General features: G+C 36.9%; 1 protein-coding gene across 2 annotated transcripts in view; it reads right to left on the bottom strand.

The window, feature by feature from the left end:
- Sox15 (Sox box protein 15) overlaps positions 1–23,789 on the bottom strand; it is a 126,560-nt gene that overhangs the window by 87,620 nt on the left and 15,151 nt on the right. Inside the window, exons 1-2 of one of the 2 annotated variants that reach the window (XM_069499891.1) lie at positions 14,441–14,573; positions 9,070–9,455 (exon numbers count right to left, since the gene is read on the bottom strand). In XM_069499891.1, coding sequence (XP_069355992.1) covers positions 9,070–9,455; positions 14,441–14,481 — 427 coding nt within the window. In that variant the 5' untranslated portion in view covers positions 14,482–14,573. Of the gene's footprint in view, positions 1–9,069; positions 9,456–14,440; positions 14,574–23,789 lie in introns of those variants that run through there. The other variant, XM_034970337.2, reaches the window with a different exon arrangement.

The raw sequence follows: 23,789 nt of genomic DNA, 5'->3' as shown, positions 1-23,789 counted from the left end.
GGTATTAAAATGTTAGTAATCTTAAAATAGCAAATAATATATGCAAAGAGGACAGATTAAATAAATTATGGTGACTTCCAAGGTTACGACATGATTTAATGAAACGACTTCACATGTTATGGCTAGAGTAATTTTATAGCATTATTTATTTGCGATAATTAGGTAAACGTCAGAGTGGAAAACTACCACACCAATTAACTTAAGTATTAGTTACCTATAGTCCGCGAAACATCGAGATGGCAATCGGAGTATGAGGCGGGGAGACGTCCCGCACACCCACACGTCATCAGCGCTCGCCCTGCACCGGGTTAAAATCCCCCTCCCCGATTGCTATCTGGACCTGTCGCATACTATACAGTAAGTTTATAAAAATGTCAAATATTTTTAAAATAGTTGTTAATAAATGCTATGCTATTTATTAAGAACTTTTTTCCTTTCTTTATTCCTTGAAATTTCTTTTAATTTAAATTACGGACTTTTACGGACACGGCTTATTTTGGAGGTAGGAAGTTTTCGCTAGCGTTCTGGTTACACCCTGTATAAATATTTGAACTCGTGGCAACTATGTCACAAATACAGTTATTGAGTGTTTCCAAGAATGTGTCTACATTTCATTGAATTTGATTGATTAACATTCAAATGGCAACCAAACTACGTTTGTATAGAGAGCGCTGGGGCGCGCCCACTGCATTGGTGTGAATTCCCTTCATTTCAAAAGTTAAAAAAATTCTATAAATTATTAATTAAAATATATAGAGTGTTTTTGTTGTTATTGAAAACAGAGACGATATGGGGAACCCCTAGGTTTATTTATGAAATGACTAGGTATATGTATTGTTTTGCCAGTTACTTAGAACTCAGGTCAACTGTTTTTCTTTATCATCATAAGTACTAGCTTTTGACCGAGACTCCATAAATACATCCATACTATAGAACTAGCTTGTGCCCGCGTGGACTACACAAATTTATAACCCCTGTTTTACCCCTTTAGGGATTGAATTTTCAAAAATCCTTTCTTAGCGGATGTTTACGTCATAATAGCTATCTGCATGCCAAATTTCAGTCCGATCCGTCCAGTAATTTGAGCTGTGCGTTGATATATCATTCAATCAGTCAATATGGGCCTTTGAAAGTAGTTTTGATAGATGTAAAGTGCTGTGGTAAAGGGTCGCTACTAGATGGTATTAACAGTCGCTTCAGTCGAGTCAACATATAATACATATCTTCGTCCACGCGGACGAAGTCGCGGGGATAAGCTAGTATACTATTAAAATAATAAAATAAAACACAATCATGCATACAGTAGGTACCTACTACTACCTACAACATGAAACGTAGGTATATTCTAAATATATAGGTACACTCATGTTGAGGATATATCCGTAGTATATAATAGGTACAGATAAAGGTGTATAAAAATTATCGTTTTAGCAATAAAACAATAAAATGAAAATATTAAACTAAACCTCAAATACCTAACCTGCAAGGATGTTTAACCGCAAATCGTAAATACCGTCAGTTTATACCTAACATTAAAATAATAAATGTTCGACTTATTTATATACATACCAAAGTAGGTATCTACCTAAGCACTGTTATGCAAGTAAAATGTCCAACTGATACAGGGCGAAATTTCTAACCGAAGTTGAATCTGCAACCCAAAGGATAGGGAAATGCCAATCATCTAGGGATGTTCATTATTGCTACTTTTTCATTTTCATTTGCTGAAATTATTATTTTTTTCACAGTGATTTCACAGGTGATTTTTCAAAAAAGTGATTTTTTGAATTTTTGCACTTCCAATCATTTGCTTCAACTAGGAATTATGATCAATAATGCTAACACAGGTGAATTTCACGGAAAGTGAGTGATGCGTGTGTACTCGCTCGCACCCTCTTTAGCGTCTTAGCTCATGTCGATGACCGTGCGCTCGTGGAATGTAAACAAAAAAGCGAGATAAAATGTATTAACTTTCAAACTGTGAGATTTTGCTCAGTGATTTTTCAGAGGCTACTTTAAGTAAGGAGCAAGGTGTTAAAACATGGTAGGATTGATGGTAGGTAATAAGAATATGAACAACTTGTAATTTTTTACATCTGTTTTTGTAAAATCTCTACAATTTTGGTACTTCTGTATAAATCTTGTACCACTTAGTTAATAAATCTTATACCTAGTAAATAATATAAAAATGCAACGTCCGCGGTTCGTTATTTCGGTCACCCATCCAGTCGTGAATTTCAGTCAACACTGCTTACCCAATAAGTACCTATACTCGATGCTGTAACTAGACCACGTCACTCATGTATGTATTATGCAACAAACAACATATTGTGGTATATCATATAGTCACATTTGGGTTTCCCCGAGTTGGACTGAAAACACAAGTGATATGAAATGTAGGCACGCTAAGTTTTCTCACGTACCTACCTACCTATGCAAACCTTCAAGCTTAGGAGAAGCTTCTGCTAAAATAGTACCTATTAGCTTTTGTCCGCAACTGCATCTGCGTGATTTATTTAAGTATAGCTTACTAGCTGATGCCCGCGACTTCGTACGCGTGGATTTAGATTTTTGATTTTTAAAAATCCCGTGAGAACTCTTTGATTTCCCGGGATAAAAAGTAGCCTATGTCACTTTCCAGGTCTTTAACTATATTCATGCAAAAAATCACGTCGATCTGTTGCTCCGTTGCGACGTGATTGAAGGACATAACAACAAACAAACACACTTTCACATTTTATAATATGTGTACTGATAGCACCCGGGGGTAATGTAGCTACTCATATTATGTATCAGTAAAAGAATTTTCAGTATCTGATCACTAGTTGGAAAAAGCAGTGTTTGAGATGCTTACCACTAGGTGGACAGACCATATCAAGAGATATGGAAGGCAGTTGCTGGACATATGCCGTTCATGTAGTTTGAAAATCCCTTCAAGAGACTTATGTGGGCCGTCTGTTGACGAACCTTGTATAGCATTGGCGATTTAAATCTAGAAGAGTGAAGAAACTAAGTCGGTAAGTTTCTTCACTCCTCAATCCTTCAATCCCCTTCAGGACCTACTGTAGTATTTCTATACGTATATTTGCCAGTTTGATACAGATACACAAGTGTGTTTCAGCACCATAAAGGTGCAACTAATGATGCATACCGCACTTTTACATATGGGTACCTTCAAGTCAAGAGTGAATAAGCATCTTCTAGGCAAGCGCGCTCCATCTTAGGCTGCATCATCACTTGCCATCAGGTCTCATTGCAGCCAAGCGCTAGTCTATGAATTAAAAAAAAAACTTATGAAGATTCCTAGATACTACAGCGCATCAGGTATGTTCGCTGAGGTGAGAATGCCCAATTTATTTGCTGTTATCAGAGCGCGTAAATAATATTATAGGTATCTTTCATCTGGGAAAGATTGTGCAACTTTGGTGCATAACAGTATCCTTCAGGACTTGCGGGGTCCAATGAGGACTCTTTGGATCTCGACACATCTAGACCCAAATAGGAAATAAGCTCAGCACACCTTCATCACACGAGTAGATAATGCCTATCTACTCGTGTGCCATCATTGCGCAGTTTAATTTTTTTTTGTTCTTTGGGTTTTTGCCTTAATAAAGCAAACAGTTCAATGTTTATTATTATTTATTTATAAAATGTTTCTAAGACTTGGGTATTATATAAAGCAATTTACCGATAGGGTATTACAGCGGAAACCAATACCAAGTTAGTCGATAACCGTCACTAAGGAGTCAACTGAACGCGACACGTAAGCCAACGGTAATCCCATATTTTGGTCGATAACTTACATACATTACTCATTGGAAACGTATGAATAATAGTGTAATATTAAACCGCATGTCGCCAACAGCTGCGATACAAAGTACCATCGAAAATACACCCTTATAATTATGGGACAAAAGAGCACGAAACTTTAACGAGCAAGTTTTCAAATGCAGCTGTAACTTGGTCGCCATAGAGTACAAAACGCACGTGTCATATGATATACGACCGTATTTGTTTTAAAAAGTAATTGTTTAACAAAAATGTAGTTACTATTTACGGGTAGAGGCTTTCATTTTTTTATACGAGTTTTATTTCATTAAGAAAGATAGGATCGTACCACCCACGCTCAAACGCCATAATGACTTGCCATATCTAACCTCGAGTACATTCGTAGGCAAAAGAGTTATAGTACCGTTAGTCATGGCCTAATTTGGGGAAATGACGAATGAGATTTGATGCGAGACACAAATATGGATAATATTAATTGATGTTTCTGCTTACACATCATTAGCGTCATCATATTATCGATGTCAAATTAAAAAATATCCCAATGTTTTGGAACTCTTATAAACGAAGTATATTGTAAAACAATTTAAGAATTGACAAAAAAAATTACGATTAATATTTACTTAGGTAAATAGTAGATAGTAGATACGTAATGTTTTAGAAAAGGTAGATAAATATTTTCTATTTTTTGGCTATCAAAATAACTATTGCTCTTGATTTCAAAGATGGGTTTTATTTCTGTAGTAGGTACAACCGTAGAAAAAAGTATCTATGGTGTAATTTGAAAAATTATTACAAAAACAAATCAAGCATGAAATTTATGAAAACATAAATCATAATACTATAAGTCACTTAAAATGTGACTGGGAAAATTATGCTTTCTATAAATAAATGACTTATAGCGGAACAGAATATGTAGGATATTTGAGTACATTAAATTAAACATATTATTATGCTTATTATATAGTTATAATAGGTATATATATTTTTTAAATAAAACTATCGTTTATCGTTTTTTCGGCTTGCCTAGAATTCAGATTAATTCCTAAATTAAAAGATACGAGTGAGTTTTAAATTATTAATCTGATGCCAGCCAGGATTGCGCTTATGTCAACATGTTTCTAGTTTGCGCTATAATTTAATGTTTAATCAAAAATCAGAAGTAGCGAAGCTTAAGTGCCAATGAGGCTGGGATAATAGGACATACCTAGGTGGTAATTTAACAAGTTAACAAGCACGATAAGCTAATACTTATTATAATATGATACATCGTAAAAATGTACATAACTATTTAAATCGTGTGACTTGTGCGCTCGAGTGTCGCGTTTGCGTAGTGAGCCGGGTTCATGTACACGGGCGGGAGAAAGTTGTAAAGGTCGCGGTAATTATAATTATAACGATATCATGTATAATAAGAGAGCTTTAGATCTGTGAACAGCTGACAGCTGCTTTGTCTCAGAAGCTCCTCCCAGTCATCTTGAATGTTCTATTCTAATATATTTTGACACCAATTCTTTACGTGATCTCCAAATCGGTGACAGTTTTTCTTCACAATAGCTATATTCTATTCAGATTTTTGTCTGGTGGGAGGCTTTGGCCGTGGCTAGTTACCACCCTACCGGCAAAGTCGTGCCGCCAAGCGATTTAGCGTTCCGGTACGATTCCGTGTAGAAACCAAAGGTGTATGGGTTTAATAAAAACTACCATACTCCTTCCAGGTTAGCCCGCTTGCATCTTAGACTGCATCATCACTTACCACCAGCTGAGATTGCAGTCAAGTGCCAACCTGTATCGGAATAAAAATAAAAATAAACCGGCCAAGTGTGAGTCAGGCTCGCGCAATGAGGGTTCCGTACTACAGTCGTATTTTTTCGACATTTTGCACGATAATTCAAAAACTATGATGTATAAAAATAAATGAAAATCTGTTTTAGAATGTACAGGTGAAGACCTTTCATATGATACCCCACTTGATATAGTCACTCACTTCGAAAGTTGAACATACTAATTATTATTAGTTCATGACCACAATTTAATTTTTTTTGTGTGATCTAACCCTAAATTCACGGTTTTCAGATTTTTCCCCAAATGTCAGCTATAAGATCTACCTACCTGCCAAATTTCATGATTCTAGGTCAACGGGAAGTACCCTGTAGGTTTCTTGACAGACAGACGGACAGACAAACAGACAGACAGACAACAAAGTGATCCTATAAGGGTTCCGTTTTTCCTTTTGAGGTACGGAACCCTAAAAAGATAAACCTACCTATCAATTTTTAAACTAATGGCACTCTTTTTGAATACGAGTAATAGGTACGATCAAATCAGAAAAGAAAAGATCCGTAGAAGAACCAGAGAAACCCCGGAGTATATTTGCTTCTTCGTGAGAGAAACCGACATAGCTCAGCGGGTTGAGAAACCGAAGACGTTACAATGAGCAGGGCACATAGTTTAAAAAACCGATAGACATTGGGGTCCCAAGGTGCTAAATGCCAACCTCGCCCCGAAAAGTGCAGCCTTGGAAACCAATAGGTGGACATACGACCTTAAATAAACGAGTCGCAGGGGGCAGCTGGATTCAAGAAACGCAATACAGTGACGTGTGGAAGTCCCTAGAAGAGACCTGTGTCCAGCTGTGGTCTATCGGCTGGCGATAATGAGATGATGATGATGATGATGATGAATAGGTGCGAGGTAATACGCACCTCCTAGGCAAGCGTGCTCCACCTTAGGCTACATCATCACGTACTATGGTGTGATATAGCAGTCAAGCGCATGCCTATTGGTTTTTTTTTATTATTTTTTTTTATTGTATGTTTCGCTGGCAATCCTCCGACATGGTTATCGGATACTTTGTATAGCTTAACACGGCATTTTTTATTTACCTTTTTCTTTTTAGATTGTCATGAAACAGGTTCTTTTTTTTGTACTGTGATCATGATTTTTAAGCTAATAGCCTTACGTTTTTTAAATTATTCTATTCAGACTCGCCTATTGGTTTAAAAATAAAGATTGGTAAAACTCTAGTCATAGAAAATAATACGACTTGAAATCGCTCACGCTACGTGTTATTGGCATGTTACAAGACTTAAAGCAATAAGAATGTGAGGAAAAAATTAGATATTTGTACCGTTTAGCAGTTTACACTAACTTCATTAGAGCCTGATTGCTCCAGCTTCTAATGAAGCTATTAGTGCAGCGGTGCTCAATGTTGACTGCCGAGTATGTGCTCGTGGTATCAGAATCTAGACACATGTTTTAGTAGATACCTACTTTTTAATCTCTGAACTCAAACTGGAGTGCAGAATTGATACTAAGTTTAGGAAAGTGTTTGTAATATGATCGTACGTATACATTATTATAAGATAAAGCTACTAGATATAGAATACTTTCTTCTCAACCGCTCACTCTTGACCACTCTGGTAGTGGCTACGAATTCTCCTGCACTGCTGCTCGCGTAATCTCCCTCCAGCGACTGTTGGTGGCATTACGTGGACAGATGATGACAGATAGAGATGGAGTAAACAAACCCATAACAAATCCAAGAACTTTATATCAATTTATGTTCATGGGCGGCGGTAATCACTTAACATCAGGTGACCCGCCTGCTCGTTTGCTCGCTATCTCTAAACCGGCCTAGTGCGAGTCAGACTCGCGCTCCGAGGGTTCCGTACTCGGGTATTTTTTTCGACATTTTGCACGATAAATCAAAAACTATTAGGTATGCATAAAATCAAATAAAAACCTGTTTTAGAGTATGCAGGTGAAGCCCTTTCATAAGATAGCCCACTTCGTATAGTTATCTTACTTTGAAAATTTTTACACATTTTAATTTTTTGTGTGTATCGACCACAAAGCCACAGTTTTCGGATTTATTTCTTTACTTGTGCTTGTGCTATCTGCCAAATTTCATTATTCTAAGTCAACGGAAAGTACGCTATAGGTTTTCGTGACAGGCACGACAGACAGACGGACAGAGAGACAGACAACGAAGTGATCCTATAAAAGTTTTTTCCTTTTGAGGTACGGAACCCTAAAAATCAAATATTGATAAACTTTTGGTAACTTTTTATTAAGTAGTAGGTAGGTACTTGTACTCGTAAGTCGTAAGAGTTCAAAGCCTAAAATTATTTAAATGAAAATATGGTTTTCTCCGAACATTGACAATGTAAATTAAAAACCACAAAACATATTAGAAGAAATAATAATATGCTAATACAAATAGCTCGGTGTGATAGATGTTAAATGGTTAAGAATTTTTTGAGCTAGTCGTCCCGAATTTGAATTTCAAATCGTCTGCAGCGAAGGCAGCTTGTTTGTGATGAGTCATCGGCAAAGGGTTTAACTTGGCTCCTTTAGTATCAAATGAAGTATTGGTTAGGTATATTAAATTACGAGTTACATGTACTAGTTGTTGCCCGCGATTTGATTCGCCTGGATTTTGGTTATCCAAAACCCGTGGGAACTGTTTGATTTTCGCCGATAAAAATGTCACTTTCCAGGTCCTTAACTACTTATATCCATGCAAAAAATCTGCTGCTCCGTTGCAGCGTGATTGAAGGACAAACCAATAAACCAACAAACAAACAAACTTTTGCATAATGTAATGGGTAGTATCCGTCTAACTGATTTTGATGACTTTTGATACAGAAATAGCTTGCATCCTGGAGACGGATATAGGCTAATTCTTATCCCGGAAAATCAAAGAGTTCTTCTGGATTTTAACCAATTATGAAGAATTTTGGTACAAATTATATCTGTACGTACCTATGATCCTTATTCCTTGCAACGCAGAGACAGACAGGTTACATGGTATCCCGGAATCTAGTAATTAGTAAATATCATTCGATCTTTATGAAAAAGTTATTAGGTACGTCAGAGCAGTACGAGAGAGGTATTCTGAGAGGTATTTCACACCTCTTCTATGCGTTTATCTTCAATGGAAACTCACCTTATAGCGGGATTGCATAATTACAGTAACATACCGTCCGTACTACTGGAATTACAGACCGTAGGCACTACTGGAATACAGTGAAGAAGTAAGAACGTAGATCCCAGTACAGTGTACCCAGTGTGCAACTCAGTGGGTACAGTAACTATCCTCCTGTTTATATAACTGAGATCGTACTCATTGATTGAGCTGTAATGTATGAACCTAATGGATTTTGAAAACTGAAATAGAATGTAAGGCTTTAAACAGGAGCTTAAAAGTTTGCAGAAAATCATAAGTTTTCCACAACGTAAGCTTAAAAAAAGTGGATATCGTCACAAAAAGGCACTTACCTAGCATTTTACTTAAATCTGCATTATGGAGATCCGGGTTTTCATCTGCCAGTTTCTTCCGCTCCACCTTTGCCCATACCATGAAGGCGTTCATAGGTCTTCGTATCCTGGCTTCTTTTAAAGCCTTCGCTTGTCCCATTTTGGTAGTAAACGGTGCACGAGCGTACTGTTGAGGGGAATAGTCTCTAGTCTCATATGGACTTCTATAATCATACTGGGCTCTATAGTCCAAGCCATAGGGAAGAGTAGACCAGACGACTAGTTCTGGACTGGTCTGCTCTTGGACGGAATCGGTGCTATTGTCTACTGCTCCTTGGACGTATTGCTCGTAGCTTCTGTGGTAGGTCGGTGGTGATTCGATGCCCCCTCCACCGGAGTCCATCATACTGTGGAAGAAAGGAAGTTGGTTATTATTCTGGTTATATTTTTGTGCACTGAACAAGTAAATGGCTGCAAATAACAGCTGGTGGAAGACAGGACTCCCAAGTCTCACTATGACTAGATGGGCAGACGAGTTTGTAGGAAGCCGCTGAAATCAGGCGGCGCAAGACCGTGGCGTGAGGAAGTCTCTACAAGTATGTCTAGCAATGGACATCTACCCGTTGACGAGGATAGTGAATGATGGCGGGTATCAAAAATGTAAAAGCAGAAACTGACTGACATCACTGGGTTAGGAAACTTGAAATTTTGCATGTATGTATTTATGTTCTGTCTAGATTAGACTACAAAGTAGACTCCGTCCTGACTAAAAATGGATTTTGAGAAATTTCAAAGGACCATAAATCTCCGCAGACGAAGTTGCGGCTATATGCTATAGTTTTCAACATGGGCACACGCTTGACCACAATCCATCAGATGGGAAATGATGTTGTCGAAGACGTAACGCGTTTGCCTAAAAGTTGCCTATTCAGTCTTATTTCTATACCTATTATATAAAAGGAAAAGCTGACTGACTGACTGATCTATCAACGCGCAGCTCAAACTGGGTTGATATTTGCCATGCAGATACCTATTAAGACGTAGACATCCGCTAAGAAAGGTTTTAAATTTAATCTGTGTAAAGCCAGAAGAAAAAAAAGGTTTTGAAAAATGCTAAAAAATAAAACACGGGTTTGCAATTTGTGCAGTCCACGCGGACGAAGTCGCGGGCGTAGCATTAAATATAATTAAAACTTCTTCGTCTTACTTTAAATATAAAAAACGATAATTGGAAAAATATCGAACCATTGCCTTAAAAGTAGGTAGGTAGGTAGGTACGGTAGGTACGTAGTTCGATAGCAAAATCTTAGCCAGTTGTCAATTTAGTGGTTTTCTAGATAGATGTTACTTTAGGAAAGATTTTCTGAAATATTTTTCTTTGATAAAGTGGAAATATCGTTTTAAGAACTCGTACATGCGTATCACAAGAAATATGCTCGTAAGTAACTTCAAGAAGAATGAAGTGAAATCGCGGGAACAATACGCGATTTCCCACAGTGGCGCCTCATGCGGTATTCCGAGAAAAGTTGCCATCGCTTGTACGTATTCATGGTACTTTCCTTTGATTTTGAAATCGAGAAACAACCTGTGCCCGGAGCCTCTTAACATGCGCTGAGGATGGCCACCGAAGGAGTTTTAGTGGGTAGAAATCCCACATCCAGATCTCTCCTCAGAGAGATCGGGTATCTTAAGAAGATTTTCCGCCGTTAACAAAAAAGGGATAAAGCTGATAAACTGCCACATTCGTTCTAAGATTAGCGTGATTATTGTGATGGTCACTTAGGCAAGTGAACTTGTTGACAAAAAAAACATTTTAGCACAAAAGACTCAAGTTATATTGGTTCCAAAGTTCCCACTGAGGCGCCATCAGTATAGTGATATTCTGCGAAAGCTGGGTGTCATGTTGGTGCGCGATAGCAGGCAGTTTCCTTTAATTTTGGAATCGCATATCGGCTCGCGTTACTTTCTGTGTGGCAACATTTTTATGGCTAATAATATGTGGTAGGTGTAACTGTGTGGCCTCTATTCCTAGAAATTACGATTAAAATTCGCACTGGTAGGTAAATAAATAATTAAGTGAATTTATAATTGGAGCATCGCAAAGAAATCAGCGTTTTTTTGAAAGATGACGCCGTTTGCTGATTGGCTCTACAAATGCCACTCCCTGGCTACGTGTTTACAATGAAATAATTAAAATCGTGATTTTCTCTAAATCGCTAATTGTATTAAAAAATTGGGCAGTTTATATATGAGCAGGAAACCTGCATGCCTGAGATAATCCATAATGTTCTCAAAGGTGTGTTAAGTGTACAAACCCGCACTGGACCATCATGGCCTGAGAGGAGACCCATGGAATAGGGTGGCGATGGTTGATCGTGATGATGAAACCACATAATCGGGGGCGAGCGCGGGTTTTTTACGGGTGTGCGGGGCGCTAATCCCGCCTCATACCCCGATAGCCATCTCAACCTGTCGCGGACTATACCTACACTAACTACCATTAGATTAAACTAAATTCTGCGTAGGCTTAATAACTAAGCTCCTATATCGGAGTCGATCGTTATACGTGTCGGCTTGCACAGTTTCCTGATATCGTTATATTCTCGATACTCGAGATAATGACGCCCGGGCTAAACGACACTCGCTCGAGATTTTTAGAATTCCGTGCTTTACTTGAACACTGGACACGCTTATCGTGTAACGGAATCGGTCTTTCTGATAATGATTTATCGATAGGTAACTACAGTATAGTCTTCACTTGATACTAACTACCAATTACCTCATAAACTTTAGGGTGTACCAGAGACCTCGTCTCCCATATCAAATCTACAACTTTATATGCGATCACTTCACAATGATATGCGCACGCGATGGCGCACACGCTATAACGTAACGTTTTTTGATAATTTTACATTTTTTTGACATTTTTTAAAACTTTATAGTCCTAAACAGTCTTGAAGTTGGGCTGCAATGTGCGCACACTTCTATACAACGCCATAACTCTATGGAGTTGTATGAAAGTGTACTCGTCACGTTGATGAACATAAAAGTGTTTGACAAATAGCTGACCAATTTTCTACATAAACATTGCTACTAGCAATTTGGTAGTACTGTATCCCGTATATTAAAATTATTATTTTATTTATTTTTTACAACATATTCTATCGAATTCCACAAAATTAGTATCTATGTTATATGAATTAATCTGTTTTGAAAGATACTTCATAATTCTTCAAAAGAAACAGTCTAAGTAGTTTAAGACGTAACCTATTATGGGCATTAGGATTAAGAGTAAGGAAATGAGCGTTTTTTTAATAAAAATTTCAAAGAAATAATCTTTTGCTGACGCTACACAAACATTTTCAAGATGACAATCTCTCGCAGTCACATAACACTGACAAGTTATGTGACGTTCTCTAATAAAGTTCAGCCAGCAGTCAGCTCAATCAAAACCTTGATTTATGACTGCAAAATAATAGCCATATACATACTAGCACATAGGTGTTTAACATGATTTTAAATTAAACGATAATAAAATTGAAAAGCGAGGATAAAATACATTCTACTCTTAAAGTTGCTTTGACGTAGTCCCGAAATAAAAAAATATAGTAGGTACTGAAGGGCTGAAAAACATTTTTTGACCAATTTAAAATCTTGAAATATTTTTTTTGTACCAAAAAAAATGTCTAAAAAAACGAATTCCTAACTCACTGATTGATTCATCAACGCCCAGTCCAAACCCTTGGACCTAGAAAGCTGAAATTTTGCACAGAGGTTCCCTTTTGTACTACTTAGTTTTGACAAGGAATTGGGCAGAATTTTTGGACATTTCCACTGGAGCGAAGCTAGCATATTATTATAAATAGAATTAGACACTTAACATTTGGAATTATTGGTAAGCCTACCCGTGCGTAGCTAGGGTGTGTCAACTTGAAGATTTTCAGAAGATTATGTAATAACTAATACGTATATAAAGTTTACAATAAATCTGACATGTTTTCACCCAGTGATTTGTTTAGACAGAGCGGAATGCGTTTTCTAAGAGTCTGTTCGATTGTGATTTGTGCGGTTCTTATTTATGTTTGCACGCGAATAATGAGAAAAACAATGGAATCTGATCGACTGTTTACCTATAGACGAGATAAATAATAATATCGATGATGGATTATTATTACGTAGACTATAAGCAGCAAATACCTACTTCATTAATTTTGAAACTTTTATTTGATTTAACCCGGTAAGAGATGCTCTCCTTTTTAGAAGACGAAAGTTAAGTAGGTCCTTGGGAACAAAACAAGGAACAAAAATATATCACTTTGAAAGGAAACTCAACCTCTTCCAAAGAGGTGTTTTTTTGTCTTCTAATTTCCTTAGGCATGGATGGACCTAAGTTAAATTCAATTTTATTCTATTCAAATAGATTTTACATTAATGTTCTTGTGTACCTATCGCTTCTTAATAATTTTCACTGTTTTAAAGGGACGAAAAATAAGATACCGCGAGTTTAGCTATAAAGAAGCCCACAAAAACTCCTCTAAATATATAATAGGAAAAGGTGACTGACTGACTTGACTGATCTATCAACGCACAGCTCAAACTACTGGATGGATAGGGCTGAAATTTCGCATGCAGGTAGCTATTATGACGTAGGCATCCGCTAAGAAAGGATTTTTAAAAATTCAACCCCTAAGAGGGTGAAATAGGGGTTTGAAATTTGTGTAGCCCACGCGGACGAAGTCGCGAGCATAAGCTATTTTCATATAATATGCGCTGCACTTCCAGGGAATAAACTGGCTTTCAGCAGAAATTCGATAAAATTCTTCGTTATACTCAATTTCGGCCTTCGATTTCTCCTTTAGTCTATTTGAAGATATTTGGCTTAGTTGACTCTAATGATATGACTCAAAAATGAACTAATGATTCAATTGCTTTAGATATTTCACAAACCAGCTGAACACAGCGAATCGATCATCAAAATCGTACCACAGGGTGATGTGTCGATTATTTTCAAATAAACCGAGACAATGCCCATTGTTGACGGCGCGGCGTCAGCGTTCCGCGAGCCATCTCTGAAAAGTGTGATATATAGACTTTTCTCTGACAATCGATTTGATGATCGCCGCTTCCTACTTCCGAAGATTTGAAGTTTTTGCCGACTGGGAAACTGGTATGAGTCATGTTTCTTCACTTAGTTCGTGAAAGTTAACATAAGATAATAATTTCAATGATGATAAAAGTTTCATGATATTTCTTTGTCAGAAAAATTTGTATCAGAACATTATTGCTATTTAGTGGCTCTATAATACTATGTTGCTTAGTTAGTATAATTTGTTTTTGTTTTACTTAGGTTTAAAGACTTTATTTTCTCAAAAAAGGACAAAAGTTCACTTACATGAGAACAATTTTAAATATAAGTATAGAAGAAAACTTCATCTAAGGTACGGTGACTTTATAAACACTAATTAAAAACATATTATATTCTTAGGTTTAAAACTATAGTGTTTTACTTGATTCCAGACTTAAATCTGCAGCCTGCAGGTAGAAAATCAGTAGTTAAACTAGTAACAATTAATATTAATATCTATAATATAAGTGCACTAGAAGGTATTTCGAAGTGCTCGCTCCGTTGCATCTGATAAAGATCGCTTATCTGATAGCTTATCAATGGTTCACATGTCTGCGCAGGTTGTTTCGAACGCGTTTTACAAAAGAGAAACATTTATCTTTAATCAGAGATTATATTATTTCTATGTTAATTGTAAGAAGTTAATGTAATAGGACCTTGTTAACCTTCCTCCTATATATCTAGATGCCATGAAGATATTCACCTTTTTTATATAAATTATACTAATTATTTTGTCTCCTTTAACTTTTCTTAATATGTTGTATAGATGCAGGCGTTATTTTGCGGAAGTCCATGATATACAATGAACCAAAAGCTTAATTTGCTATAATCCGCTGAAACAGGTCGAATCTATACCTATGATGCAACATGCAGCATGCGAAATGCACCGCCCGCCTACATATGAAGGTTTCGTACGTAACGATGTTTTAATTCTCATCGTAAAATCTCAATTATCCTTATAGGTATTGCAGTTCTATAATCCCTTATTATAAATGCGAAAGTGTGTTTGTTTGTTGGTTTATCGGTTTGATGGTTTATCCTTCAATAACTTCAACGTATTATCGTGATTTTTTGCATGGGTATAGATAATCAATAAGAAATCAAAGAGTTCCCACGGGATTTTTAAAAAACCTAATTCCACGCGGACGGAGTCGCGGGCATCAGCTAGTAATTATATATTTTTGCTATCTTTCAATGATCTTATGGCAACTGCAGCTTCAAGGACGACGTGACGAGATTGTTTATCATTCAGATACTAGTTAGCCCATGACTGCGATCTCAGCTGGTGGTAAGTGATGATACATTCTAAGATGGAAGCGGGCTAACCTAGAGAAGTAGGTATAACGCGTAAAATTTAACTCCTCGCGCGCCATTTTGTACGATTTTAATCCTCATTTTATAGGTGAACCGTACTTTTGACATGACAGTTGACCCACAGAGTTAAAAGGGCGCGTGAGGAGTCATTTTGTACGGATTATTTAAAGACTTTACATACTACTCGCCTTCTACATTTTGTAGACTTTGAATATGTTAAAGTTGACAAGACTGTCGATTACTGCCGTAACTAAAAATATCTGCGCAGAAGCAAACAAGGCATTGTCAGAAAGCATCAATATATCAACAAACGCTATACTGGGAGCTGCAAACAATCGCTTCGTGGAAACCACTGTCTACGAAAATACTTAGAATATGCCATACCATATTATTATACCATTTAATAACTGGATCTTTCCCTGGGAACTCAATAATGTCGAAAAAAGCTCATGAACTTATTCCATATACATTTTTAAAAGCATTGATAATGCCATTTGTTTTGCTCTATGGATGATGCTATAACGAAGAAACAGTTTTTCGTATTCCAATTTCCCATATTTCATTATAAATACACTAAAATTACGTCACATCAATTCAACACATTTTATTAAAATAACATAATTATTATGTTATTTTAATAAAAATAAGTAATTGAATATCATAGTGATTTATTAAAGGCGGCAACACCTAATCATGTATAAAATGAAAAATTATTAAACTAGTTACATCAGTTTTTTGGACGTTTCTAAGCCTGAAAAGCTGGAACATTTACTTTTTAAGAGCTATTTTATATTAATATTTTTATAGCTGTGTTAAAAACGAGACAGAAGATTAGATGAAAAAAATTGCACGCCCTTAGAAGTTTTAACGTTTAAACTATCGTGAGTGATTTCCATTATACATGTATGATAAAACGGCTTCTCACATATTTCGTCGACCTTAGCCAGACTAGTTTCGAACCCATCCGGCATCCTTTTTCACAGGGACTCAGTTCGCGCACGCGTCGTGGTTGAGACATTTTAGAAATTATTATAATTGGTCTATCAGTAGTAGTAGACAGTGAATAGTTCGTATAAAATTAATGAAAGGAACGTAGGAACTCAATCAAGAAATAACCCTTCAGTTCTTCGTATTTTCTTTTTACATTATCCCTCCACGTGCGTCCGATTACATTTATCTCAGCAATTGCAAATCTGGTTATCAGTGGAAGGACGACGCACTTGTGATAATGATAAGAATGCACTGATAAGGAATTACCTAACACAAAGTGCATTTACTGCGTCGCTACCTTTGACTGTTTAAAATTATGGCACAGATTATGCTTTTGCTTTTCTTACTAAAAATAAAAGTTACATTTTTCAGTTCCGAAGTTATAATTACAGGGTGTAACCAGAAAGCTAGCAAAAACTTAGCGTTATTGTTATACTACCTAAACACAAACCAATACCAATAACAATTTTTCAAACCCGCAATGTATAGCCCGCCCTATAACGCGGCATTGACTACGAGTGGCCTACTTACGCAACGTTCGTTGAACTCTAGCGTCAGTCAGATGTTTTATTTGCAATGTATCGTAAATTTTCACAAAAGCACAGGTTTCTTTTGAGGTATCATATCAGTGATCATCAGTACTAACTACCACCTGTCTTAGTTTTTGCCAGCGTTCTGGTTACACCCTGTATATTACAGTAAATTCTGAAGTAGAATAAGTATACCACGAGAACATCTATAAAAGGCGCAAAAGAGCCTCAAGAAGCGTAAGAAGGTCTGCCATAGGTACCTATTGAAAATACGTGTGACGGTAAAGTAAGACTCGTTTACATCGGGTTTCGAAGAAATGCTGCTGACGTCACTTTTATTTACAGTGCTGAAATTTGCTTCTCATTCAGCTCTTGCGCCATATAGATACCAAGTAGCTTTTTCATAGCATGCAAGTTCTTACCTAGTAACATATTCATTATAATATTCAAATGCATCTACTCTGTATATGAGTAGGTAACTGTACGCATTCAAAAAAGCGTTCTCAAATCATTTGTTCTGTTCTACGAATTGAAATTAATGAAAATCATTAAAAACTTTGTGTATAACCCAGGATAAAAAAAATTTAGGATCTTATTTCTTTCAAGCTCTTGATTACTTTCCTGCATAGTTTTATCACAGGTTTTATCATGAAAATACTAGGTACCTGCACAAGTGTCCATATCAAGAGGGACATGACATTACAAACAATTGTTTCTTACTAATGCAAGAAACGCGATTAATTAACAACTTTGTCTTTAACCACTTGTTGGCTGCTGCAATTGGATAATAACATAAAAACCACCTTGGCGGTGCGTCGTAGATGCACCATGATATAATTATTTTACATGCAAGCGTTTATTTGTCATAATACAGATACATAATGAATTGAATAAAGAACTCCTCGTTCTAATACGCACGGTTAGAATATAAATGCCATCCCGGCTTCCGTTTTCCCTGCCAGTTACAATATTTGTATCTTCAAAAGAAGAGTGAACAGGCCCCTACTAGGTAGAGTGCAACATCACCTAGACACCTACTTTAACGTGTGATTGCAGTAAAGTACAGTTAAAAGTGGCACAAGAAATGAAAAATTGTACGCAAAATATTTGCGGAAATATGCCAGAGTCCATCGTATAGCCCAAGATTTAGCCCAAACCTATTGCGATTGATGGATACGGACCACGACCCTTAGCAAAGAAGGGTATAATGTAGAGAGATAGAAATATATTTGCAAGAGAATTAAATAATTTAGCAGTTTTGCAAGTTGGAGAATAACTTAGTGACTACATCGATTAAAATAAAATATATACCAAAGCCAGACATCCGGGCTTCTATCGACAGCTGTTCTAGTAATACAGATGGTACTGCAACGGTTGTCACTTACCATCAGGCCTAAGAGCACACCTTCTTGCAACCTCGTTTACTTTTTTCTTAGGTGGAGGAAAAAATTCTTACGGACTACTGCCCGTTGGCAGGGTGAATCGCACATGTCTTCAGATCAGGACGAATCGCAGTGCAATACTTCGTACTGGCCATCTAGTTGTTCTCTCTTCTTTTATATCTTTCCCATTCCTCTCTCCTCTTTATTATAGCCCTAAGCATCTGGACATATCTTTGCCAAACAAATGGACTAACATATTAGATATCAATCTTGAATGTCGCTCAAGAATAGAGTCAAGTGGGGGAGAATTTGGGAGCCCACAGCGTTATTACCTAAAGAAACCTCCTACCATTACGTGATTAATGGTCAGGGATCACGACCCTCAGCAATGAGAAATACGACATTACAGAGTGAAAGGGTAATAAACAGTGGCCCTAACGGATTATGTATTTTATAAGCTGTTCGATGGCTGTTGGTCATACAATTAATTTATTTGAGTAAGAAACTAAACTACAGGCTCTACGACTTTCTAATCTAACTTACAAACTACTGGTGTTTTTTTACAGATTTTAAAACAAGGAAGTTTTATACCAAGTTGAAAATATATTCTTAATTCGATGCCTGATTTTAAAGTAACAATAATAAGATATTATTGTAAGTAATTACTAACTATACAATTATTTTGTACAGCCCATAAGACTTGATTGTAACTAGGTCAGTGAGCTGCCGATTTTGACAAATGGTTATTGATAGTTTTGATCGTGATATACCGAGAATCGTGACGCGTTACGATTTTTAGCGGTCTCTACGCGCGCTATCCAACAACCGAAACTACAGTTCAAGACAGTTACTTGTAACAAAACGTCGAGGCTTCGACGTCACTGGCAGGCGTCAAATGTTCCTTTGACGCTCGGTAGCCTATTAACAAGCTATTAACCTATTCTTTGATTTCATGTCACCCATACATATTTGACATAGCGTCGATTCAGGATCAAACCGAGAGTTTCTTCAGTCTAGTTCACTCTGCCGAAACACAATCAGTACGACAACTCGCTGTGACTTTTGCAACGCTTTGTCGATGCAAAATCGCGTGCGCATTGATCGTGCTTTGGGCTTTGACTGTTCATAGAAACGGTTGTCAAACGGATAAACAGATAGCATTTTAGTCTTTGAGTATTTATGTAAGAGGAGTATTAGTATTTATAAGTCTATGGTATAGGAATAGAAAAACGAAGTATTTTTTAATAATCAAGTGAATCTACCACTGTGATTCCTCTTTCTTCTTCTTCTTTCTCTTGCCCTTGTCCCATTTCATTTGGGGTCAGGCCTCCTTGTAGGTACGTAAGTGCGAGACTTTGTGTCTATTTTCACAAGTTTTATCTGTTGAAAAATGTTTTTTTCCTGACAAAATAACTTACTACGAATATTGAGACTATTAAAAATGTAGACAACAGAAAAGTTTGTGTCGTAATTAACTAAGAATCTTATAATTCTTATATATTTGTTTTTAATACCTACTAGGTATACAGGACGCGTCAAAAATGAATCTGTTTAAGTTTGTTTGACAAATATTTTTATAGGATAACAAAGTCATCAAAATTAGAACATAAAGTTAACAAATAAACAGGTACCTCATTGCGACAGTTTGTCTGATATGAACTGTCAATATTTCTATTTTTTATTAAAAATAATATACCTGCACTTAAACAATACATATAACAAGTTAACTTTCTATTAAACTATAATGTTTGCTATTTTGTAAATTAATTGTTATACTGGAGACTGCACTCAGGATGCTTAAAAATTCAATTACCCTTAGAGTTGTATAATTTTACCATTGTGCTGACCGCGCCGCGGCCACATGCCGTCATTTATTTCATTATTATACCTCCTGAATCCTTTTTACAATGTTTCCTCAATTTTCGAGATAGACATCGGCATTCGAAACACCCCGTATAGCCGAAGTTAACAAGAAGTGGTGGCAATTAAAATAGTTGTTTTTAATAAGTTTATAATATCCATCTGCCGCGTGAGGTATGTATGAATTATTTATTTGGTGTTAGTCCGAGGGATGCGATACTTATCGATGATCTAGGACAGGACGGAACAGTTGTTGCTGAATTGCAATTTAATAAACATAGGATTACGTTTTAATAAGAACTAAGAGCTATTATAGCTTTTAATTTGTTTTACGACCAGGATGATCCAATAGTATATCTGATAGAGTGTAACTGTCATGTGGATTGTAAGAAATGGAATTATTATTTCCACTAATAATAATTCCATTTTTTACAATTTACGAAAGATATTATTTATGACAGGCATGTCTGTAGTGTACATATTATGTAGCGAGAACTTATCACGATAAACAAACTTCATTTAATTTAAGGGTTCATGTGTAGTGTGAAAGGTACGATCTCTCTGTATTTTGAGGGTACGATCCATAGCCTTGTGAAATTTTTGAAGAGGCATTATTTTCGAAATAAGGCTTGCTTTTTTCAACCTTAGCTATATAGTTTCACACATGCCATAGGTAATATTATTGCAAATTGTATATTTGATAGGAGCAACCCCAGAGTTTCTTGTTCTCGGTAAGAAGGGCGTTCCCAACCCATCATAGTTGATTCACTTGAAGTTTCAAAAGCACTTGTAAAAGTTTATTTAAATGAAAAATCTTTCCATTTCTATTTCACAAAAAATGGTCTTTCCCCTGTTCTTAAGTCCCTAATCTTATTCATATAATTAGTATTACTTTTATTTCTAATCTAAATAATATATCCTAATAGCTGTTATGGTTGTGTCACAATCACTGACCTCTACTAATTCAAGTAGGTACGCTGGCTCTGCATTGCCGACCTGTTTTAGAAGCGACTTTTTTTCGCCTTTTGGCGCTGGTTGTAGCTGTGAGCGTCATGCCGTGAACGTACTCGGAACTAAATGTTAGGGATGGGACATCTGTCAACAACACGGGGACCACTTAGCACAAAGTGTCAATTTTTGTTCCGGTTCGCTTGGTGAGGCGCGTTCGAATCAGCACAAAAAATTACTAAGATTTTGTATGGCAAACCTTTTCCAGCGCACTTGTATAGTATAATCATGTCAGTGGACACAGTTGATATTATTAAAAGCCTTTACTCATAACGTGTTCGGGTCATAACGATATTAATCAATGATCGAAGTCGATCAGCTTTCTAATTTGCTCCTCATACGGTTGCCTTTTGAAGCCGTATTTAGATCACTGATAACGGACTTGCGATATTTTGCAACTTCGCTAATCTGTTACTACACCTACCTATAATATTTATACTTTTAACTTCATAATATGCGAACGAACATGATTAGGACGTCCGCCTTCTAATCGGAGGTCGGGGGTTCGATCCCGGGCACGCACCTCTAACTTTTCGGAGTTATGTGCGTTTTAAGTATGTAATTAAATACCTATCACGCTTTAACGGTGAAGGAACATCGTGAGGAAACCTGCATGCATGAGAGTTCTCCATATGTTCTCAAAAGTGTGTGAAGTCTACTAATCCGCACATGGCCAGCGTGGTAGACTATTGCCAAAATCCTTCTCACTCTGAGAGGAGACCCATGCTCTGTAGTGAGCCGATGGGTTGATCATGATGACGATGATGATGCGAACGAAAAAACCGGTCGATTGCGCTCTAAAAAAACGCGGGGTGAATTATTTTCGCATGCCTTATGGGCACGGTGGCCAAGAAATTGACGCTATTGCCTCGCACGTCACGACTGGCCATAAATCAAATTTACTTGTAAAATTCTGATCTAGCAATCATGCACATAAACGAAGTTGGAGAACTACATAGACAGGACTAGACAGGTATTTTATTATAGACCGTACGTAAGTATCTATCTACTATCTACCTAACCTAACTAGTTCTCAAACTGGGTACGCTTCAAACGTTAAAAATTGGTCTAGTGCCAATCGAACTCGCACAGGAAGGGTTCCGTACTAGCGTAAAAGAAATAACTCTTTTTAATTTTTTTAAAAACTTCATGGTGGCAATTTTAAAATTTTTAGTATTTGTTGTTATAGCGACAGTAGAAATACCTACAGTCTACACATTCTGAGAAAATTTCAGGTCTCTGCCTATTATGGTTCATGAGATACAGCTCGCTGACACACAGACGGACGGACGGACAGCGGAGTCTTAGTAATATGCTCCCGTTGGCAACCTTCGGGTACGGAACCCTAAAAAGGAGATTTCGGCAAGTTGACTATCGTTCGTACCAATAAAATATATCCTTGCAACTAATACCGACCGAAGCATGACCATAACTTACAAGGCAAACAAAAAAACAAACAAACAAAAATTTGCAAACGCAAGAAATTGAAAGTTACCGGCGAACGATGCTATCTTGAAATTATTTCCAATTTCACCGTTTTGCGTCTCCGTTTCGAATGCTTTTCAGAGTTCCGTATCCAAATTGCCATAATCAAATAGATTGGGGTACGCAATCGGTCTCATAAGGTAGGTCGGACCTGTGGGTCGAAATATGATGAGGTACTTACTCTTAGTCTAAAATAGACATGGGAAAAAATGTTTAACTTAACCATGACATAAGCGTAAACATAAAATAGAGATTCATCAGATGTGGGTATTTTTCAAAGTGTTCTCGCGGTGTCTTTTCCTCAGCCAATTAGTGATCTATGATGTTTAAAGAAAGTAGTAGATTGAAGAATGATTCTGATTGCAGTACCTACTTCGGGTACTATGGGCTGTGCTATGGGCCTGGCATAATCTCATAGGGATTCAAAGATACTTTTAAAATTCTGAATTAAAAAATATTTATACCACCGTGCCAAAAGCAGAAAGACCACTATACTACAGTACGCGGCAGGAAATATTGTACATCGACCTTTAGAAAGAGATAGCGGTTTTGTAGAGCGTTGTCTCTGTCATTGAGACCGACAAAACGTCACATAGGTATGAGTGATAGAGACAACGCTCTACAAAGCCGAAATCTCATTTTAAAGGTCGATGTACAATATTTTCTACCCCCTACTGTATACCTGTGGCTAGGATTTTTTTAGATCTCTAAGATCCTACTTCTTGCTACGGAACCTTTTGCTTACAAAACTGGCTCTTGCATAACCAATTTTATTTTTATTTGGACCGATGGCCGTCGCTGGGCGAACCATAAATTATAGTTCGGTAGCTCTTTTAAAAGGGGTTTTCTGATTTTTTGTTTTGTTTAGCCCTTTGAAGAATTTATGTTCCGTCTTACTTAGTAGCGGTCAGCCGACTTGTCTGGCCCTCGAAATGTTTCTGCGTTGAGATTTTGCGACTGCACTGCTATTTACGTTTATTGGTTTTAACTGGCTACAGTGTCTTCTTCTCTGTGGGTGTGCAATTTAGGTTAATAGGGAGCACCATA

The sequence above is a fragment of the Maniola hyperantus genome, chromosome 7 (assembly GCF_902806685.2).
Source record: "Maniola hyperantus chromosome 7, iAphHyp1.2, whole genome shotgun sequence".
NCBI classification, from domain to species: Eukaryota; Metazoa; Arthropoda; class Insecta; order Lepidoptera; family Nymphalidae; genus Maniola; species Maniola hyperantus.
The sequence above is the reverse complement of the archived record's forward strand: the minus strand, read 5'-3'. Positions and strand labels throughout refer to the sequence as shown.